The following is a 23,000-nucleotide window of genomic DNA, read 5'->3' as shown; positions in this document are numbered from 1 at the left end:
AAGGAGACAACCAAGGAAACAAACAGAAAACCCACAGAATGGGAGAAAATCTTCACCAGTGACACATCTGATAGAGGTTTAATTACCAGAATATATAACGAACTTAAAAAACAGAGAACCAAGACAAGAAGCAACCCAATTGAAAGATGGGCTAAGGAGCTGAACAGAAAGTTTTCAAAAGAAGAAGTAAAGATGGCTATGAAACATCTTCAAAGATGTTCAACATCACTAATAATCAGGGAAATGCAAATTAAAACCACTTTAAGATTTCACCGTAGCCCAGTCATACTGGCTAAGATCAAGAAAACCAATGATACCAAATGTTGGAGGGGATGTGGGGAAAGGGGAAGACTCATCCACTGCTGGCGGGGCTGCGAACTGGTTCAACCCCTATGGAAAGCAGTGCGGAGAAGTCTTCAAAAACTACAAATGAACCTACCATTTGACCCAGTTGTACCACTCCTTGGCATATACCCAAAGAACTTATCCTATTGCAGAGACACTTGTACATCCATGTTTGTTGCTGCTCTTTTCACAATAGCTAAGAGAAAGAAGCAACCTAAGTGCCCTCAAGTGACCGAGTGGATAACGAAAATGTGGTTCATTTATACAATGGAGTTTTACTCGGCAGTAAAGAAAGATGAAATCATGAAATGTGCAGGTAAATGGATGGAACTAAAAACTGTTATACTAAGTGAAGTAACACAGACTCAGAAAAAAAAATCGACATATGTTCTCCCTCATATGTGGATCTTAATATTTATTTTTAAAACTTTTATTCTTTGAGAATTTCATGCATGTGTTCAATGAAATATGGTGATGACCTTCAACTTTAACTTCTCCTGTCTTGACCTCTCTAGTGCTGAGAATATAGGCACGTCCAGTTTATGCGGTGCTGGGGATAGAACCCAGGATTTCTTGCATGATAGGCAAGTACTCTATCAACTCAGCTACATCCCTAGCCCTCATGAACTTTTCTATATGAATACAGTCAGCTTTAATCAAAGGTTTTGGTTTTCTGTCTGGTTTTCAGAACAGGACAGGATAGTCTGTCAGCAAACAACAGGCTATTCTGTCAGCAAACATCATGAGGTGGTCCCATTTTAAGTATGTGGAGTGAAGCAGATACATACACTTCGCTCAGCAAGGCATGGTCACTGGTGTTGGTAGAGAAGTGTTGCTCGAGAATTGCCACGGTGCCTGCGAGAGCCACATGCCCACAGCCGCAGAACAATGCGACTCCAGAGAAGCACAGGATGGTGGCGACCAGGGAGGCATAGGGGACTCCTCCCAGACACTTGATGCAGCATTCGAAGCAACCTAGACCAAAGGAGACAAAAGGCAGTCATGATGGTGGGAATGCCTCTGGTTTTCATGAACACCACCATTAGCACCAGTTTCTGCTTGCCTTTCCCTTCTCAGCTCTATGACTAATATGTCAATGTTCCAACACACCAGGGGATAGTTCTCAAGGTTTCATAATTCATTGAGTGAGGACTCTGATACTCCAAAAGGGAATATAACTGACTTTTCTGGGAGTCTGGAAAGGTAGTGAGTGACAGCTATCAACTGACAGTTAAGAGATGTAACATAATCCGAGAGCTTCCTGACTGTGAGGCAGAGGGCCATCTGCCCAAGTGACAATGAGGGACTTTCATTCTGTTGACAGAGGCAAAGGAAAAGACTGCAGAGCCAAGCCGTGGTGGCTCCATGAAGAGAAGCCACAGTCAAGTTTTCTCCAAACCCAGCGTTCTGGGGTTTCACGTATGTCTACTGCTGTAGCAGCCAATGTCTTTCCCCAAACCCTTGATCTCTGTGAGACTGGAAGAATTTAGTATGGTAAGAATATGTTGCCAGGTTTGGAAAAATATCAAGGGGATCATTTTGGAAAGGTCATAGGGACTTGGGCCCATTAGGGAGTGGAGTATCAAGTTACCAGGATCCACCCAAGTTGAGAACAGAAATAATCTCAGCTGTTTAATAAAATTTCTCTCTGCTCCTCACCCTGGGCAGCACAAGCAATTCATTCAGTCCTCCTCGTCCTCGTCCTCGTCCTCGTCCTTCTCCTCCTCTTCCTCCCCGCACCCCCAAGCTTCCATCTACCCCTTCCTCACCACACATAGAGTCAGAACCCAGACCCAACAAGTGATACTTAGGTAGTTGAAGGGGGAAAAGGAACAGAGAGGGTTAAAATAAAAGAACAAAATGAGACTCCATGAAGTGAAATGAAGGAGACAGAGCCATACTTTACACTTGATCTTGAGAAGATGAGACTTTTTTCTACTTTTTAAAGAAGCTTTTCCTTGAAATGTCCATAAAGGCCTGCCTGACCTCCACAGCCAGGACATTTTTCAGTTTAGAGACTTTATCTTCAGTTATCGCAGTTCTGGCCTCGGGATAATGTCTGTAGTGCTCCTGACCTCCCATCCATGTTTATATTATCCAGACCGTTCTGTAAATGGCTTGTCGGGGAAATCGAACTTTAAATGCATTAAGATGTTTAACAGCAATCAAAAGCAATTCATTACCTCAGGGCAAGCACACGAAGCCAGTTAAATTTCTTTCCCTCAAATGGTCTTCATAGGATTCAGGGATTGCAAACCCAGCAGAATACATCAGGAAGAACTTCAATCACAGAAAGTGACTGTGGACCCGCTTTCCCCAATTGTTCTTTAGCTCATTGGAAAATGCAAAATGTCAGGGTTTCCTGAGAAACTTGTGTTTCCTTCTACTTCAAAAGATGACCAGCTGTGTTCAGGAAGAGCAAACTCACTGAAGCAAATGTGTGAAACCTCATAAAATGGGACCGAGTGCACGAGATGGTTCCAAGTGATTATTAGCAAGTGAATACCTTGAGAAGCTCTGGACGCTTGAGATTTGTGAACTTGTAAGTTGGAGCTCAGGCTTTGTCACATGGCATTCTATCCAAGTTCCCAAACCAAGAGAAACCAACATCCTGGCCTTGATATGTACCATGAGCTGAAGAGAAAATAGACCAGTGTGTGTTGTGATATTCACAACCTCCTCGTACTCAGTCTCTGTGATAATATTAAGAACAAAATGGATGCTTACAGTTGTACCTGATCTTTATTGAACAGAGTTGTGTGGCTCTGGGACTGTGCTGTCCATTGAAATAGTCACCAGCGCATGTGGCTACTGAAATTTAAGTTCCTTAAAATTAAGTAAAAGGAGACATTCATATCTTCAGTAGCAATGGCCACATTTTGCAGGTGTCATAATCACTCCCTCTAATGGCTGTCATAATGGACGATGCAGGTAAACGTTTCATTATCACAGAATGATGATTTGGAAGATACATTCACATGTATTACTTGTCAGTACAATGACCAGATTTCCAAGTGAAATCAATGAAATGACCCTGGATTTCATTCATTCACTATCTTTGAAGACCTACTGGGTAGGTGTCAAGCTTTGTGCTTATCAGCAGAAATATACATCTGAAATAAGACCTTCAAGATCTATATAATGCTTCAGCAGATGAGGAACCTACTTGCTCAGCCTTGTCCAACCTTTGGACATTGCAACATGGTGTTGTCATCTGCAAAGCCCCTACTCAACAGCACAATCAAGCTGCAAAACAAATTTCACAAAAACTCTCATTGTGCTTTAAGTAAGTTTATGATTTTGTGTTGGGGCCACATTCAGACCTGCCATATGGTGCATATGGGCCTGTGGGACATGGGTTAGACACACCTGGTAGCTTTATGAGGGCGAGGATACAGACTGGCAGAGAGCCAGTGGAGGAAGGGAGAGAAGAGGGAGAGAAGGAAGGACAGAAGGGAATGTAATTAATACTGAGGATGGGGCAGGAAGGCTTTGTACAGAAAGGTATAGTATGCTTTTAAACAAGTAACTGACATGATGACAGTGATGTATAATCTGATAAAGTGCTTATTTAGTTCAAGATATTTTTGGTGCATATGTATTTTTAATAACCTAAATCATTTTTCAGCATTTGGAGTTAGGGTTAAGTGTTACGGTGTAGCACATTTGCCCCTGAACAGTAGAACTCATCTTTCCAAATCCACAGTAGCTATTTCAAAAGACTCTTTCATCCAGACGGTTAGAGTATTCTGCTTTTTTCAAAGGAACTATCACAGCTGCTCCCGGGCTCAAAAAGACAAGTAGGGTTAGAAGAATGATGCTGTCCAGCTCCAAAGTCAACACTAGATCAAGGCTAAACTTTCTCTCCAATTTATCTCTCTCACAGACTCCATATACCTCATGCTGTGGATCTAGTCTGGTAACAGCAGGGGAAATCAGGCATTCAAGGACTTGGGATATCACAATCATGTCAGTGAATCACATTCTTGACCAATCAGTGCTAGTACAATTCTGCAGATGGCTTCATTTGTGACTGGGAAGCATGAGTCTTTCAGAAGTGAAATCACCATACTCGTCATATTTGTTCCACACAGAGAGATAAAACTCTTACAGACCCTGCCAGACAATATGACTAGGAGTTTGTGATATATAACATGGAAAAAGTTGATTACGAAATACCCCTACTGGATCTAGCGCTTATTCTAGCTTTGTCGGCCAGTTTTCTAAAGGGCTAAGATTATGTGTGGTGAATAGCCAGCTACCTACGAATGGATTGCTCTCCACCTTATCTGTATCAGCATAGAAACTGCCATACTCACATGTGCTGAAATGTGAGAACAAATGTCCTGCAGAATCATGTTAAGTTCTTCACTAGGCCAGTTCCATCTGCTTTCTTCTATGACAAGCCAAACTCCACTGTAATAAAACTCTAACTCCACAAAACAATTCTTGGTTTCTGGCCAAAATGGAGAAGCAAGGACCAAATTTAACCTCCTGTCTGAAACAAGAAAACTGGACAGAATCTATGATTCGACAGTGAAAATATTAGGCAATGGGCTGTGAAGAACCATCCTTGGTAAATGAGGTAATTACTAAAATAAACACTGAAGGCTGGAGAGATAGCTCAGGGGTTAAGAGCACTGGCAGTTCTTGCAGAGGACCTGGGTTCAATTCCCAGCACCCACATGGTGGCTAACAACTGTCCATAACTGACTGATAAAACTTCCCCTGATTGTGGACAACTGGAATGTTGCATATCCAGAGCAGTTATCTTGGACTGTCTTTAACTCCCTCAATATCCATTCATTGCCCACCTCTGTGGCTGACTTAACATTCATCCTTGTGACTAATTAGGTAAGTCCTTTCAAAATGTACAAACAGACCCCAGCTTCCATAAACCCAAAGGCTAAGAATGTCATCAGAAAACATTTCAGACCTACAGCAGAAATTTCTCTGCTTTCTGTAATCTGTTTATCTCGTGTTCTACCAATGTATTTTAAAAATACCTTAATTTTTGACTTTCTTTGTTCTGTTACTGTAAAAACTTCATAAAACTGTTACCATATTGGAACATTGTATTTGGGTCCTATATCTGTGTTCCCAGGCCACGGTCACTCATATTTGGCTCCAGAATGAGCTATCTCTTATTCGCGGTGCTATGAGGTAACACCTGTATTTTTCCATCAACAAATTCACTCTCAGAATTACGTGAAGCCATTGAGCATTTTAAAGCAGGGGACAGCTTGAAGTTGGAGAAGATCACTCTGGCTGAAAGGGGGGAAACTTGGGGACACTAGAGATTTAGAAGAGCTAAACCTGAAGCCAACAATTTCTACTGGGCAACAAAAACTTCCAGGGGTCAAGAAGAAATATGAGCTGGGTGTGGTGGTACACACCTAAAATCTTTCACTCAGGAGGATGAGGTAGGAGGATCTGAGAGTTCGAGGCCAGTCTAGGCTGCAAAATGAGATGCTGTTTCCATTTGATCATAGCCCAAAAGCCAGGAAGTGATACAAGGATGGGGAGAGAGAGAGAGAGAGAGAGAGAGAGAGAGAGAGAGAGAGAGAATCCCGTGTGTTATTTGAAAGTGCCTTGCATAAGGCAGTTCTGGGAGAAACAGCTGTGATTTTTGAGAAGTGGCAGTTTGTGAGCTCTGCAGAATCTTGGCCCTAGTCTCAACCAGCTGAGTATGTATCAGCACCGTATCAAGCAACTCTTGTCCAGGAGTGGTGTGCACAGGTTGGAGAAGCCAGTTTCTACTTAACAGCCCCATCTTCCCATGCTCAGATGTGGCATCCTGTGCACACACAATGTGCACACCCTAAGAAAATGGGGGCCCTCTAGGGTGTGGCCACGAAACAAACAGCAGGTTTCTGTGGCTGTAAGGAAGGAAAGCAAAATGTTCTAAGTTCTTCTGCCATCTTGAAAAGGCTGCAACTAGAGTGCTTTCTTGGAGGCAAGCAATTCCTAGTAATCCCAAAATTTCTCACATCGAGGATACTTCAGTGCCCTGGCACGGGCAGGGGCTGAGGAAATACATACACAGCCATTTGAAAAAGTTGATTTACAAATGCAGTCTTCACCTAGGTGGCACTGGGAGTGCCTGTACTCACAAAAGAAGTGAGTCTCAGATTCAGGCTGACCCCAGGATGGGAAGTGCCAGGCAAGCTAATGATTTTAAGTATGGGGGTGGCACTCTGTATTAGCCGAGCATCAAACCACTAAAAGCCAATGCAAACTACAAGCACTTTGCTTGAATGTGCTTGTAACCCCCACAGGCTGAGTTTTCCCAAGCTTCAAACCAGCAATCACAATGTTGGTTACCGTGAACCGGAGGAGTAAAGAAAGCACATTTTTGTGTTTTTATGACTGCGATCTTTTGTTAAATACCCCCCCAAAATGGAATAAATAAAAATCATCACCAGGCTTTTAAACACTTTTTTTTTTTACCAGTTCTCAATAGCTCTCACCAAATTCCCAAACATCTTTTGAGCTAATATCTTAAGCCTTCATTTAGCTGCTCTCTGGGTAAAGAGCATTTTAGGTTTGATTTACACAAAAGCTCCAGTGTGCATTAGCCTAAGATGGTTTAAATATAAACCACATAGTAGGGAGAAAAAATACACATCAATGCCTCAAACTGTCAATGGCTATTTTGTCCTCAGCATCCCTAGAACCTTTTGTGCAGAACAACAGAATAAAACACCTTTTGTCCTTGGGCTTGCGGATGGCCGTTGCCATGGCTGTGAGTTCATAATGGCCAAGTGATTTGCCCAAGTTGTCCGTGATCTTGGCTGCAGATTTAATGCTGGCTCAGAAGGAGGGCCAGAGGGAACAAGGGCTCAGATTCTTCCCCAGGGAATGAATGTCACATACACGCATACGCCATGCACCTCTCTACCCAGGGCCTGCCTTGCTCCTTTACTGATTCCTAATGAGCCACAAAATTAAAAAGGGAAGGAGCATTTGCAATGTTCAAGCCACTAGCAATGTAGAAAGTGGAAGCAGATTGAGTCCTACTTAAGAGAAGCCAAAGTAAATGACAGTAGACAGAAACCTTCTGGATGCTAAGTAGCATTCTCCACAGGGGATGATTGTGCTCCATGGGGAACATCTGGCAAAGTCTATCGGTATTTTGGTTGTCACAGCTGGGAAACAAGGAAAGGTGCTACTGGCATCTACTGAGTAACGACCAGGGATGGTGTAAATATCCTACAGTATACAAGAAAGTCTCCCCACAACCAATACTTACTAGGCCCCAAATACCAATAGGGCTGAAGGGGAGAATGCCAGAGATCCTATAAACAAATACTTAAGACAATCTTTAGACCAGTGGCTCTCAACCAGGGGCCATCTTGCCTCTCAGGAGACATGGGCAACATCTGGACAAAGTTTGAAGTCATTCAAACTCTTGGAGGGTGCAACTGGCATGTGGTGCTAAGAGTAAAGTGGTTTCTGAGGTTGCAGTGCACAATCTTGGTCTCAGACAGCTGGTGACACAACCAAATTTTAATGTTTTAAAGAAATGCTTAAAGAAAATTCACCCTGTCTTTTTTTAAACAATTATAGAACAGAAGTTCTCTTTCTTGCACATTAAAAATATCTGGAGTTATCCGGATAGCAAAGCTTCACTAACCTGGATGGATTCAATTGGAATTTCCAGGGGGCAGGTGGGTGGGATTCAGGAACTAGAGGGTTTGTTGTTGGTTTGTAAGCTTTAAGCTTCCCTGGTGCTTTCAATGGAGGCCCAAGATAAGGAACCAGTGATATAGAGCATAGGTCAGCAAACTGGTCCATGGGCCACATCTGGCTTGTTTTTATATGGCCTACAAACAAAGAATGATTTTTATTATTTCTAAATGATTAGCCAGTTCTAGTGGTACATGACAGTAGGCAAATACTGAGGAGTATGAGGCAGGAACATCCTGAGTTCGAGATCAGCTAGGCTATACCTTTAGTCAATGCTCATATCACCTTGAATGAGCCTAATTCATCTAAAGGTTAAAAAAAAAAGCATTGAAAAAATATTTGGTGACATATGGAAAATACGTGAAATTCAAGCTTCTGCATTTATAAATAAAGCTTTATTGACACATGGCTCCCCGCATTCATTTCCATATCTAAGGCTACAGTCAAGCTTCTGAGGCAGAGCCCAGTAGCTGGCTGCAGATCATCACCATGAGACTCTTTACAGGACGAGATCGCAGAGATCCATTGTAGAAGAGCAGCGACTCACAAACTTTACAGTGCAGAACTCTATCTAGGAGCTAGAGGGGAAGCTCATTCAGTGAAGTGTCTGCTGCACCCCCATGAGAAACTAAGTTCAGTTCTCAGAACCCATGTCACAATGTGGGGCACGGTAGTGGAGCATGGTGGTAGGGCATGGCGGCACACTTGTAATTCTAGTGCTAGGAAGGCAAAGACAGGTGGAACCCTGAGGCTTGCAGGCCAGCCAGTCTAGCCCTACTAAGAGAGCCCCAAGTGGAATGAAAAACCCTTTCTCAAATAAAAATGTGGATGTCATCTGAGGAACAACACCCGAGGTTGTACCCCACAGGTGCACCCCCCCCACACACACCCGTCTAGCCTGAGGAGTCTTCTCCAGTCAAGCCTGAGGAGAAGAACAAGCGGCTACTTTCTCGCCAGCTTCTAGAAGGTTCTATGGTATGGCTTTACCAGTCCACTTTGAGCCAGTAGGGAAGAATGTGGAATGTGTTTTTTTTTTTTTTTTTTAAAGGGGGGTGGTTCAGCCCCGGAAGACTCTTGCCCCCCTTTCAGGGGGTCGGCAGGTCAAAACCTTTTTTTATAATATTATTTTTTTTTTTTTTTTTTTTTTTTTAAAGGGTGATGGTTCAGTCCCGGAAGACTCTGAGCTCCCTTCAGGAGGTCTGCAAGGTCAAAACTCTTTTTGTAATAGTACTAAGACATTATTTACTTTTGCCGCTACACTGGAATTTGCACAGTAAAACTGCTGATGCCTTAGCGCAAAGCAGACAGTAGCAGCAAAGTGTACTTGGCAGTGGCACATTCTTTACCACCAAGCATTTTCAGCAAGAGAAAGAAAATTGAAAAGCCAGTCTCACTTAAAAACGTTCTCAGTGCAAAAGGAATCTATCATCTATCTATCAATCATCTACCTACCTACCATCTATGTGTCAATCATATTATGTATTAATATTTATATATGACCTTGGGCTGCATGTCAACAGGTGACAGTGACCTTCAGGGAAAGTTCTAGTGCAGTTGTGTTACAAGCCCATGTAGTCCCTTGCCTTGTGAAAGACTATTTTTTCCTAAAAGTATCAGATATAGCTCTCTACAAGACATTTTCTCAGAAATGAACCCAGGGAACAGCTTATCACTTCAAAGAAAACAACTGATAGTATCTGTTGCCAATGAACTTGGGGAAACTTGTACCTGTCACAGTGAGACTGACAGTTTCCCCAGCTCAGAAGACTTCTTGATGAAATCGGCAGTGATATAAAGACATGGGACTTTTATGTGCTTTAATTAAATACGTCAATATTGGGAATTCAGACACACACACACACACACACACACACACAGAGCTAATATTTTCTGAATAACCCATGTGTAACTTTACAAAATCATTCCTGACTACAAGAGCCAATCAAACTCCAAGTTAGCAATGGATTTTAATGGATCAGGGTACAAAAGTTTCATCAACATGATTTCAGACTCCACACTGCAAATAGTCTGCAAGAAATAAGAAATCACACCTTAGGCTGGTGGGATGGCTCATCATGTAAAGGCACTTGCCACCAAGTCTGACAACCTGAGTTCGATCGCTGGGACTCCATGGTAGGATAGAAATGACTTCTACAAGATGTCCTTTGACCCCCCCTCACTCCAACATAAATAGAATACAATAAAATATTTTTAAAAATAAAATATTATTTACAAAGGAACTACTACTTACTGAATCTTGTAGAGAAGAATTCCACAATTATTTGAAAAGACCACTAAAATCCCCCTACTTCCTTCAACTACATACCTGTGACAGATTGCATTTTTTTCATATTATTTAACTAAAGCAAGACACCCCACGATGCTACTGAATTAATGCGGAGGTAGAGACAAGAATACAGCTGTCTCACATTAAGTCACATAAAGATTTTCAAAAATGTAAAACAGTATTTGTTCCTCTCACTAAAGTATTATTTTTGATTTGGAAAATCAAAAATACTATTTAGGATAACACAGGATGGGTTTATTGTTATTTTAATAAGTCAGCTGAGCTGAGGATATAGGTCAGTGCTAAAGCACTTGCTTAGTGTATACAAGGCGGTCCCCCTCCCCCGTTTAGATCCCCAGCCCCCCAAAAGTTTAATATTAAATGCAGTTACTATAATTTCTAACATAGAAAATATTTCTAGCTATAATCACCATTAAATTAAAAGATTTTTGCTTTGTGGGGGGTCACTAATTTTAAGAGCATAAAGGAACCTCCATTCAAAAGTCTCAGAATCATGAGTTCAACAGGCTATAAAGTCAATGTAGGGGGGCTTCTCTTAACAGAACTGAGTAAAAAGAAAATCACTTACACAACAATTTGCCTCTCTATTCTTTTCACTCATTTATAGTCCTAGACATGAAAGTTCAACCACATAATGCTAAGAATGCTGAGACTGTTTCTAATGCCATAAAAGGAATCATTTTCAGCAGACCCTTTAAAAGCTTGCCCTAAAACTTATCTAATAAGGAACTTTCATTTCCATGGCACACCATTAAAGTCTTAAAATAGATTAACTTCCAGCATTTGTAATAAGGTGTGATCAATGGAAGCTAAGTGATTATGTAAAAGTTATACACTTGCATGGCTGTGAACAAACAAAGTCAAGAAACAGTTAGTCCCTTCCTTTGCTTTCCATAGGAACAGGGTTTGGCTTTCCTAAAGATAACACTTAGCTCTTTGCCTGGTAAAGTGGGGGAGCGAGGGACTGGGGAGACTGACACTGAGTAGGGAAAGCTAGGTCTAAGTCCAGATCCCACCAATTTTCAGAGCAGAGAGATCTGTAGGAAACAGAGAGATCTGTAGGCTGAGGTCTAGTGGCACTCCGCATCCTTGATCATCTGGGCCTCAGCAGCATCATTGCTGTCCTGGATTCTATTCATTCGGTGAGAGGCTGTTGATTTGCTATGTGTGAGGCATTGTGCTAGGGCTGCAGGTGTCCCCTTTAAGACAATGATCCTTGTGGGGGGTGGCGAGGGAGCAACATGTAAATGAATTACTTTTAATCAGAATAAGAAAAAGGGTGACATAGGGACATGGGGAGTGAGGTAGGGATAGAAGTCCTTGGTTATTGTGAGATGCTGACAAAAGGGTCTATGAAAGGACCTCATAATGGATAGGCCTTGAAGAGTAAGCTTGTTCCCAGGATGAGCATGGGGGAAAGAGTGTTGAACCGATGTGGTGTGGGGGCTGAGGTTTAGCTGAGTTTCTCAAGGACACCAGGGTAGTGTCAGGAGAAGCTGGAAAGAAAGGCAGGTGGGTCCTCTTCCACCCATGGGAGGTAGCCAAGCCAGCCCAAGCCACTGCGCTTTGTTTGCAAGGAGGAGAGGGGGCAGGCTCGTGTGCGGGTGAGTGACATGTTCAGAGATGTGCTTGTGAGATTCATCTGGCGCTAGTGTGTAGGCTGGACTGGAGTGGGCGCAAGCTAAAGTCTTCAGCTGTGGGTGGAGGCAGAACCAGTCTTTGGGAGTTTTATTCAAAGGGGACAGGGCGTCTTCAAGGGAAGCAGGAAGGAGAGAAATCAGACAAAGTCATGGGACTATTATTAAGCAATCAATGTCAGGTATCAGTGTAGGAATGAATGAATGAGAAAGGGTCATTCTAGAAAAGGCAAGGGAATCCAGAGAGAAAGAAAGCAAAGCAGTGATTGCTTAGAGTAGGGGGCAGCAGGAACAGGATTAAAAGGGGCTTAGTCACGGTTGTGCGTGACAAATGTTTCACCATCATACTTGTGGTGATCCCTCCAGCATACAAGAGAGCCAAGACTGAACACCTGAAATAGATGCAGCATGACAGTTAACATTGATTGCCAACTTGACAAGATCTAGACTCTCCTAGAAGAAAAACCTCTGAGCATGTCTGTGAGGGAGTTTCTAGATTTGATTAATTGAAGTGGGACAACCCACCCTAAATGTGAGCAGCACCATCCCATGGGCTGAAGTCTTAGACTAAATAGAAAGGAGAAAGTAAGCTGGGCACCAGCATTCATCTCTCTCTGTTTCCTGACTGTGGACGCAATGTGACCAACTGCCTCACACTCCTGTTGCTATGGCTTCCTTGCCATGATGGAATGTACCCTGAACCCATGAGCCAAAATAAACCCTTCCTTCCTGAAGCTGCTTTTATCAGCTGTCCACCCCTGCCCCCGGCCATGAGAAAATGCTGTTCCTTTCACCTGAAAACAAGGGTTTGATTTTTTACAGTAAAACACCATAGGTCTTTTGAAGTCAGTCTAGAAATGGCATAGGGATTTTAAAAGATCCCTTTACCCTTCAGGGGATTTGACTATGAAGGTGAGGTTGAAAATCTATTAGAGGGGCTTAATTTGGTCCATAAAACACCATTGACATACTTTCTCCCTCACTAGCCAGTCAAGCTCTAATTAACAAATAGGTATTGAGCTCCTGCATAACTCAGAGATGACAAGATAACAAGGTCTTATCAGCTTGACCCAAAAGATCAGCTAGGTACACAGAGGACACCAAGACTGTACAACACCTTATATAGTCTTGAGTGCTAAGAACAAGGGACTATCACTCAAAACTACACATGAATGCTTTCTCGGTCCCAGGCACCGAGGTAGGACAAAGCAAAAATCAAGATCCGAAGAGCTGTGCTCATGGAGAGCTTAATGTGTGACATCTCAAGGGGTCATCAAGTCTTACATTTCAAACAACGATGCAGCAAGTGCCTTGCATGTCCTCTGACAGCTGAAGCTTTGAAAAAGTACAGGGCTGCTACTGCTAAGAAAGGAAGCCAGTGCTCTAAGGGGACCCAGGCTGCTGTTCCACTGTAAGATGCCTATATTTCTTGGGAGAGGTAACCTTCTAATGTGCCCCAGTGATCCTGCCTCTTATATTGGAGTTTGGAGTAATCTCCTCTCCTGGGGTATGGCTGGACCTAGTGACTTGCTTCTGAGGACTAAAATATGATGACAGTGTCGATTTTTCAACTCTGCAGTTGGAACAGGAAAGCAGCCACAGACTGGGCATGGCTGGTTTGCATACAGTTTTATTTATAAAAACACAGTGGGTGGAATCACAAACCCTCACAGGAATTTCCATAGATTATCCCTAGGAAACAGCACAAGGAAGCACAGGAAAGTGGGAGTGTTTCAGTTCTGTTGCTTCTCTTACCAGTCAGACATTTCATCACTAGAATTATCCTCTTTAGGGCAAAAGTACTGCCCATAGAAGTTTCTAGATAAAATGCAGCATGAGGGGCTGGAGATATGGCTCAGTAATTAAGAACACTGGTTGTTCTTGCAGAAGACCCAGGTTCGAATCCCAGCACCCACATGGCAGCTAACAACTGTCTGTAACTCCAGTCTCAGGGGATGCGAAAGACTCTTCTGACCTCCGTGGGCATTGAACGACACGGGCGCACTTACCTACATGCAGGCAATTCACGATACATAAAATAAAAATAATAAAATTTTTAAAAATGCAAGTATGAAAGGCTCACCTCACTAAATGGCTTTCTGATACTAGAAAGATGCCATCTAGTGCCAGCTTTTCACAGACATGGAAACTGGTTGTGTGTACGGCTTATTTGGAAGTGAACAGGGCTGACCACAAGGGCACAGCCACTTCTGAGTATCTCCGTTTACTTCCAAGTAGGGCTAAAGATGCCAAGTCAATATTAACTAGTTCTAATGGAAAACAACGTGAAACAAAGATCTGATGTCACTACTCACAAAAGACTGACAATTACTCATTCTGGACTAATCTAATCTGTATCCCTGAAACTACCTGTTGTACTTGATGAACAGCTCTAGATCAACACTCAGCGATGATGGATTTGCCTCCCCACTCTGAGATAAGGAGCAGATACAAGAGCAAGAAGCCAAAGGAGCTGATGCTGTGGAGACTCCATGGGCCACTGCAACATAATGCTGTGCTAATCACACTGCGAGGATAGCAGCCCCAAATTAGAATATTTGCAAGCAACCAAGAAATGTTTTATGACTAAGATGGCCTATTACAGTTTTGGCTAAATAAGCTATGAAATAGTTACTATACAACAGTACAGTAAAAATAAAACAGAAAAGCAAAGAACTCTGAAAAATGGAGGAACTCCAGTATACAAATCTGAACTACAGTGTGCTTGCACTATGTTCACTGCCACTGATACAGAAATCCCTTAGCGACTGGAAGCATGTCATAGACAGAGAGCTTTCTGGTCCTGAGCTGTATTAGCTCAGAAGGCCGCTGCACCCAGACTCTGGGGAGCAGAGATGCAGTGCCATTAGAACCTGCACGATGTAACCACCTTGCCAATGATGGACGATACCCAACCACAGACAGGTTCTATGTTCCTGGTGCACATGAAAATAGAAAGAGGAAATTTCTCTCCTGAGACATATTTCAAGTGTTTGAGGATATGACTCTCAAACATCATGGCCTTAGAACCTCAGGTTCTTAAAGAGTGGGCCTAAGGGACAGTAGTGATTCCTAGGTGTCAGGTTACAGAGCAGATCCCTGAAGAAGACCCATGCTCTGCAGTGCAGGGGGCAGCTGAACAGCCTTGAGCAGTGATAAATGAGTCACAACAGTGACTCTCTCTGCATTCACCCCTCGATGGCTGCTAAAGAGTCCTGCTGAACACCAGCCTTCCTCCAGATCACCTATCCCCACACCTTCTGTTCTGTTTCGCCTGTGAGATGGTACACTCCTTGTCAGGACTTCTGGATTTATCTATGGCCATCTCAATCTAAGCATCAAAAGCAATCTGGATTTGGAAACAGAACTGGAGATTGGTGAGGTGAGTGGTTACTCAAATAGTCTTTACTTCCCTGATTGAATTCTGAAGGACAGATTTACCAGTACATAAGCAGTCACTCTTGTCCCACTGTCTCATAGTCCATTAAGAGCAACAGCACCTTTCATGTGATTGGACTGGATTGAGAAAGATGCTCCCATCAACAGCTTTCCCCTCCACCATTCTTCCTCAGTTGTCTTCATAAACAGAGAAGGAAGGAAGATTCAAAATGGTAACAGCACTTGAGGGATAGAGGCAGGAGTTTCAAGAGTTCAGGGTCATCCTCAGCTACACAGACTTTAAGGCCAGTCTGGGCTTCATGAAGACCCTGTCTCAAAGTAGCAAAAGTGGGTGATAAAGCCGAAGGTCAGAATAACTCTTCAAGTCTTAAAAATGGGATTTTCCTGAGAAGCTACAGTGGAAAGAAAAAACCATGAAAAAGCAAAGGACATGGACTGAGCTTGATCTTCCTGGTGGGAAGTAGTGAAGTTGGGGTAAGGTTGTCTCTGCCAGAGAGACTGCATGGATGACAGAGGCACTTTCTTCTGGCAAAGACATCCTGGCTAGCTAGCATCCATATCTTTTTTTGCACTGAAAGAAATTGAGAAATACGTAGGAGAAAGAAAAAAAAGACACACAAACCATATGGGATTCTCTATTTTTTCCCTCACACCATCTGGTTTAGGATCTAAGTACAGGAGGGCAACTGCATTGATTTTGGAACCAACAAATGCTCTCAGCTCCTGGGGAGGCGATAACATAGCTGGGTCAGATCCTCTCCCTCTGCGACCTGATCCATGATCTTCACACTGTCCACTGTAAAGTCTCCAGGTTGCTCCCAGACACAAATGGTCCCCACTTTGGGGACCTCAAGAAGCATCTCTTTGTCAAGGATTTCAGTGATTGTGGTGATGCAAGCTAACTGTGCATGCAAAAGTTGAAACGATAGAGACCTTTTCAGGATCTGGGAAGATAATTTTTTAAAATTGAAAGTTTAAACCAAGCTCATTGATTTTTGTCTCTCTCCAGGCAAGAACCAGTAGCTCATGGAATTCTTCCCTATAATACTGCCAGCAACCTAATACCACAAAGCGTTCAGAATCTCTTATTACATAATTCCAGAATCCCCAAACTCCTGAAAATTTAATTGTAACATTGGGCTTTCTTTGGCGGGGGGCGGGGGGAGTTACCTGGCAGCAAAACCTGTGCTGGCCTGAGCTGCCTTGATGCTGAACCTTGGGCTAAATGGCCAGCAGGGCTTCATGCTGCAGACCTAGACTCTCTAGAATGAGTGTAGTGCCAATCACACCTTCCATGCAGGATGGTGCAGCACCCCCTTCAAAAACCCAGGTTCCTCAGGCCCTAACAAACAGACTTCAGCAAAGTCCCTGCAGCTTTACTGTTTTCTTCTCAGCTGCTACTGCTGCTGCTGCTTACCAGGCCCACATTCTGAGGTTTGACCATCGGGTGAAAAGTACACGCATCTTACTCCAATGCTCTTTCAGGAACCTGCTTACCATCTGAAGAAAAATGTCCAGAGCGTGGACAGAGGCATTTTTTTCTCTAGGAAGATAACAGTGTGTATTCTTTACCACACAGCTTCATGTCTGCCATGGAGGATTGACTGAACGCTCTTTCTAGATTTCCTGCTGCTCTGGTATTTCTCTCCCTCCTCCTCCTCCTCCTCCTCCTCCTCCTCCTCCTCCTCCTCCTCCTCCTCCTCCTCCTCCTCCTCCTCCTCCTCCTCCTCCTCCTCCTCCTCCTCCTCCTCCCCCCTCCTCCTCCATGTGTGTGTGTGTGTGTGTGTGTGTGTACCATAGCATACATGTGGAGGTCAGAGGACAACCTGGGACAGTTTTCTACTTCCACCATATGGGTCCCAGGGATTGAACTCAGGTTATCAGGCTTGCCAGCAAGTGTTCTTATCTGCTGAGCAATTTTGCCATCCCTAACACTTATTCTTAAAATGAACACCATCCTGTTTCAAAAGCAGCAGTTTCTGCTCCATTGGGAATAGCAAATATTACTTCCTCCCTCTCTTTGCCCTCAAATTATGTCTATCTAAGGGGATTAAGGAGAGGGGTATGCTTAAAAACGGCTTTGAGATACAACTTATATACCAGAAAATTTTTTCTTTCTTTCTTTTTGTTTTTTTTTTTTGAGACAGGGTCTCCTTGTAGCCCCAGCTGTCCTGGAACTCACTATGTAGACCAGGCTGGCCTCGAACTCACAAAGATCCACCTGCCTCTGCCTCCTAAGTGCTTGGATTAAAGACATGCAACACCATGCCCAGGAAATTTTATAAAAGAAATTTTCTTTCAAAATATAGGATCTCACTAAGTATCTCAGGTTGTCCGTGAACTTGTGGTAATCATCCTGCTTCTGCCTCCCAATTGTTGGGGTTATGGGTATGTGTACCATTCTGCCTGGCTCTTGCCTGTTTCAAATGTTAAAAGTCAGTGGTTTTGAATAACTCTAGAGTTGTGTAATCATCTTCAGGATCTAATTTGAGAACACCCTCATCATTCCTAGAGAGATCGTGGTGCTCGTCAGGAGTTTCTCTCTATTCCATACTTCCCTCAGCTTCTGGCAAGCACTCATCTACTTTGTGTCTCCATGGAGTCACCCATTGTAGAAATTCAATACCAAATGGATTCTTACAACCTTTGGGCTCTAAGGTTTGGCTTTTTCCACTTATTGTGTCTTTGATTTTCATCTATGTCATAGCATGCAATGGTATTTCATTGCTTTTTCTTGTTGAACAGGAGTCCATTGTGTAGATGCATCATAGCTAGTGGGTGAATTTTTAACCAAGATTTCATTCCTCACCACCACAATCTTGAAAGGATCTATTATTAGAGAGGATACTTATCCATTCTTGCTCACCTTTTCTAACTGGCCCTGTTCAGGCACACACAGAACCAGCACCTAGGGGTCAAGGTTGTAGTTCACTTGGTGGAGTGCTTGCCTAGAGTGATTTCCAGAACCACATAAACTGAGTGTGATGGTACACACCTGTAATTCCAGCACAAGGTTATCCTTGAATGTTCAAATATCAGCCTGGGATACTTGAGAACTTGATTCCCCCCCCCCCGAAAAAAAGATCATCTAACCATCTAACAGCAGCCCTATCGACCCAATGGAATGAAGGAATGCATGACCCAAGACACAGAACTAAATTAACTTTATATCACCATGTAGGTCTTAAAGGAAAGAGAAACCATTTTTATTCAATTACTTATGGGTTGTATGGCTCTGCCATTCAGGTCTGCTCTTTCTAGCATCACTCATTACATTGAAATTTCTTTTTTTGTTGTATGTATGTGTGGTGTATGTATGTGTATGTGGTTGTGTGTGTGTGTATGTGTATGTGTGCGCATATGGAGACTAAAAATCGACACTTCATGTCTTCCTCTATTGCTCCCCACCTCCCTTCTTATGAGATAGGATCTCACTATGTAGCCCTGGATGGCCTGGAACGTGGTATGTAGACCAGGCTGGCTCAGTTTGACAGAAATCTGCCTACCTCTGTCTCCCGATTGCTGGGCTTAAAGACATGTGTCACTATGTCCAGCTTTTGTTTTGTTTTTTGCTTTTGGGACAGTCTCCCCTTTATTTTTTGAGACAGTCACTCTCACTGAACCCAGAGCTCATCGACTGGTTAAACTGACTGGCTAGTGAGCCAGCCCTACTCATCCTGGGATTAGAGGTGCACATTTCCATCTGTTTTTACATGAGTATGGAGAATCTGAACTCCAGCGTTTAGATTTGTGTAACAAGCAATTTCCCCCCTGAGCCATCTCCCTAGCCCCTACCTTTGCCATTTCTGATTGATTCCTATATATGTATACATCTCTTTAGGAGAAATGGCATTATGGCTTGAAACACAGTAATAGCAATACTTTAAGCTCATCGTTGAGTTTGTCTAACTCACTATCAGTCCTTTATACCTTTTACAAGGTTTGAGCTCTCATTCTACATTGAGCTATCTGAGTTAAACATTGGGACACATGCAGACATTGAGAATAGGGAATGGGGAAGTTCGTATTGCTCAGCATCCTCCCCATCCTGGGTCCTCAAATTAATTCACATATTTCACTCAGACTTAGCTCCTTAATGGTCATAGAGATGAATGTCCTCCATAAACAATGAAAATGGAAAGTGGACTCAAGTCACCTACCTGGTAGGGAGTCCAATACACAGCTATCCAATCCTAATTTCACAGACTTTGATTTTTTTCTTTCTCAAAAGTATGGAGTGATAGTAAAGGAGGGGGTACAAATTGGCATGATTGGACAGACATGTAGGAATGCTCAAGACTTTCAGAGCTGAGGCTCCTTGAAAGCGCTGGCCCAGTTCTGGGTACCATGGTGGATATGTAGAGACCCTGTGCCCCATTACTGGCTCAGATATTGAAATTTGGTGGTTAGCCCAAGGGCATATCTCACTGTACACTGTTCCCTTTGATATGAAGAAGTGGACTGAGGAAAGAGAGGGACGGTGGAGAAAGATAGGGTGGAATGGAAAGGGAGAGAGAAAACGAAAGATGATTAAAAATTTCTGAAAGGGCCATTTCCACCCATACCCATGTCAACAAATGAATGTATCAAGCAAAACATAAACTATCACCAAACCACAAGAGCCATTATGAATTACAGTCAAGTTAACATTTGAGTTGCTATTGGAATTCACCCCGAGGCTGTATTTACCTGGACTGCTCAAGGGGCCAGCCCTGTCCCCCAGGGTTGGCACAGGACGGTACTGATGGTTCTTTGAGCCTGGGTACATCCAGTGGTACCTGCCAATTTCCATTTCAGCTCTGCTGTTCACTGCCAATTTCAGTGGCAAAGAGTCAGTTTCTATCTCCAGCAAAGATTCTATATCAGCATTTTTATTTATTTATTTATTTTACCACATAGTAAAGGAAAATGGGGAGTTAAAAATATGATATTGAAATGCAACCCTTCGGTACCAATTTATCAACTCAACATGATAAATTTCAGAACTTGTTGGACTTTTGTCCTCCATTTTTGAATGTAAGTTTACACAAATCACCAAAATTTTTCTTTGTTGCTATTTTCTCTCTCCCCCTCCCCTAAAATGTTCATTCAGGGATGATACTATTTACAGTTGAACTGTGGCATCTCATCATGTCTTTCTTTCTGTTTATTTCCTTCTCAGATCAACAGAGCACTGTAATGATTAGCACCCGCACAAGCAAAGGTGAACACTCCCCATCACAGTCCCCAGTTCCCATTCTAGAATTCTGCCATGACACTGTGACCTGTCAATTCCACTGTCCTTCCAGTGATACCTACAGTATTCTCTTTCACTTTATCTTCAACTCAAGACATCACAGAGTCCAGAATGTTGTGGATAAAATCCTATCTCAGTGATCTTTCAGTGTGTCATAGAGAAGGAACTGCTCACTCACTCAAATGGTGACAAATGGCCTCCCAGGGATTCATGTCTTTATCTGGTAATATATTTCCCACTACATTGGAGCAAAATAGAATAAAACAAAAAAGCAAAACCACCCACTTACTGCTTTGTCTGACATGGAGTGTTAACTGAATTTTAATATTGATGTCCTCAAGAAACCATAATGTCACTATGGCAGCTCATGTTTATAAATTCTAGAAATCACACTAAGTGGTTATGTCCTCTGAGGTATGACTAAAACTTAAGTACTAAAAAACTACCTCCGGCATTGATGTGGGTAATGATTCCACCAGCTATGGTTCTAATATTTTATGTGGCACTTCAACTCATTGAAGATCAGATAAATAACCACATAATGAAGCTAGCAAGCAAAATGCCGACCCTGACCAGGTACACGGCAACCTCACCAAACCTGTGAAAAAATCCAGTGGCACTTGCCATGGTCTCTGAAAATGCTTAAGAGATTTGAGACCGAGAAGAAAAGACATACTTTGGTGAGTGTTATTTTAGAGTAAACAGTTTTGGCTTCAAGGTAAGATAAATATGTCTTATTTAAAATGAAAAATATGAGCTTGGGTAAGTAGCTCAATGGTAGAACACTAGCCTAGCACGTGCAAGGCCCTGAATTTCATCTCTAACACTGACAAAAAATAAGTAAATAATAATAATAAATAAATAGATAAAGAAAAATAAAGGTTCTTGAGGGAGAACAGAACTAACTGTACCACGAAGCTATTTTTGCTGCTTTTGTTTTGGTTGTTGATAGTGATGGGTGAAAGCTATAATTTATGGAGTGCTTATGATGTGCTAGCCATCATGTTAAGCACATGGTACCTGTTGTCGCACTTGTTACAACCACCCTAGGAAATTATTATTCAATTTTGACAGAGCTAAGGGAGAGATCACTTGCCCAGGGCACAGTACCAGGAGGTGGAGTCTAGGTATGCAGTTGGAAAGTCAACCTCCAGAGGGCGCACTTTTGAAACCCTAGCATCATTGCCTTGGGGCCTGGGCCAGTGCCTCCTGTTTCTCCCATCACAGTCAGCTGTTAATCCCAATCAGAGCTGCTCAGAGGGCTTTGTGGAAATGAACAGTGCTTCTGTGTCTCCTAAAGGAATGGCACTGGTCCTCTGCTACTACTGCTGTTAATTAAAGATCTTAACCCTCTTCCCTAGATTATTTGTCCTCCTGTTCTCAGAGCCGAGGAGACTGCTCAGCATGAAAGCAGTTGCCTAGCACAGGATGTGATCCTTCAGACCACCAAAAACAAACCAAAACAAAACAAAAATCCATTTTAAAAAGAAGTTCTCTCAGACAAAGGTTATGCTACAGTCTGTGAAGCAAAGAAACCCAGCCTGGCTGGTGGAAGGAACCAGAAGTTCAAGTTACCTCATATACCCTGATTTCCTCTTGAAGTTGCTGTGAGCCCTTCATACTGATGCCCAAGCAAAAAGATTCCAATCACCTCAATCGCCTCTGATGTGAAAATTTTCTTTTTTCTTTTCTTTCCCTTTTTAATATGGGGTGGGCACTGGATTTTGAACCCAGGACCTCATACGTGCTAGGCAAGTGCTCTACCATTGATACACACTCAGAATCCTCATGTCATTCAAATAATTTTATCTCTACATGCCCAGCGCACAATAAGTACCTAATAAATGTTTGTTGGATGAATATTTGGATGAAAGCAAAGCACCCCCGTCATGCTGACTTCTGCAGTAAAGAAAGCCTGACTGGAGAGCACTATCACATGCACTTGTGCACATTCTATCTATGACTGCAATCCAGAGGGTTTATCCATGCCCTTTCCTCATCTCACATGGATGGGAGATACTTGAGCAATCAGTCAGTAGCCACTGGGCAAGGATAAGGGAAAAGCATGGATTGCCCAACACTGATGTTTTATCTGAGAAAAACATGGCAGCTAAGCCTGAGATACTTAATAGAATATGACTGTGTGGTGACTGCAGCAGATCCGAAGATGGGATCGGACAACTGGATGGACATGGACGTTTTTCAGTCCTTTGGACTAACACTTCTGTACAGTCCTTTTTACAACAGCACATGTTTAGATATGAGAGCAAAGAAAAAAATCACTTCTATGCTGTATTTTTAATCTGGACTTAAGCAAATATATTAAATAGAAAGCTATCTCTAAGGTTTATGAAATCAGAGTACAGATTTTAATCCCAAGGATCTG

The 23,000-nt window shown here is 42.7% G+C and overlaps 1 protein-coding gene across 8 annotated transcripts in view; it reads right to left on the bottom strand.

The window, feature by feature from the left end:
• The window catches only part of Gpm6b (glycoprotein M6B), a 172,099-nt gene that overhangs the window by 19,950 nt on the left and 129,149 nt on the right, over positions 1-23,000 (bottom strand). For 4 of the 8 annotated variants that reach the window (XM_008852879.2, XM_008852880.3, XM_008852877.3 and 1 more), the window contains exons 2-3: positions 20,068-20,187; positions 1,134-1,320 (exon numbers count right to left, since the gene is read on the bottom strand). In XM_008852879.2, the coding sequence (XP_008851101.1) occupies positions 1,134-1,320; positions 20,068-20,187 (307 nt within the window). The remainder of the gene's footprint in view (positions 1-1,133; positions 1,321-20,067; positions 20,188-23,000) is intronic. The other 4 variants (XM_008852883.3, XM_008852884.3, XM_008852882.3 and 1 more) reach the window with 1 other exon arrangement.

Source organism: Nannospalax galili, unplaced genomic scaffold (assembly GCF_000622305.1).
Source record: "Nannospalax galili isolate Female #2095 unplaced genomic scaffold, S.galili_v1.0 scaffold606, whole genome shotgun sequence".
NCBI classification, from domain to species: Eukaryota; Metazoa; Chordata; class Mammalia; order Rodentia; family Spalacidae; genus Nannospalax; species Nannospalax galili.
Note: the sequence above shows the minus strand (reverse complement) of the source record. Positions and strands in the feature narration are given on the sequence as shown.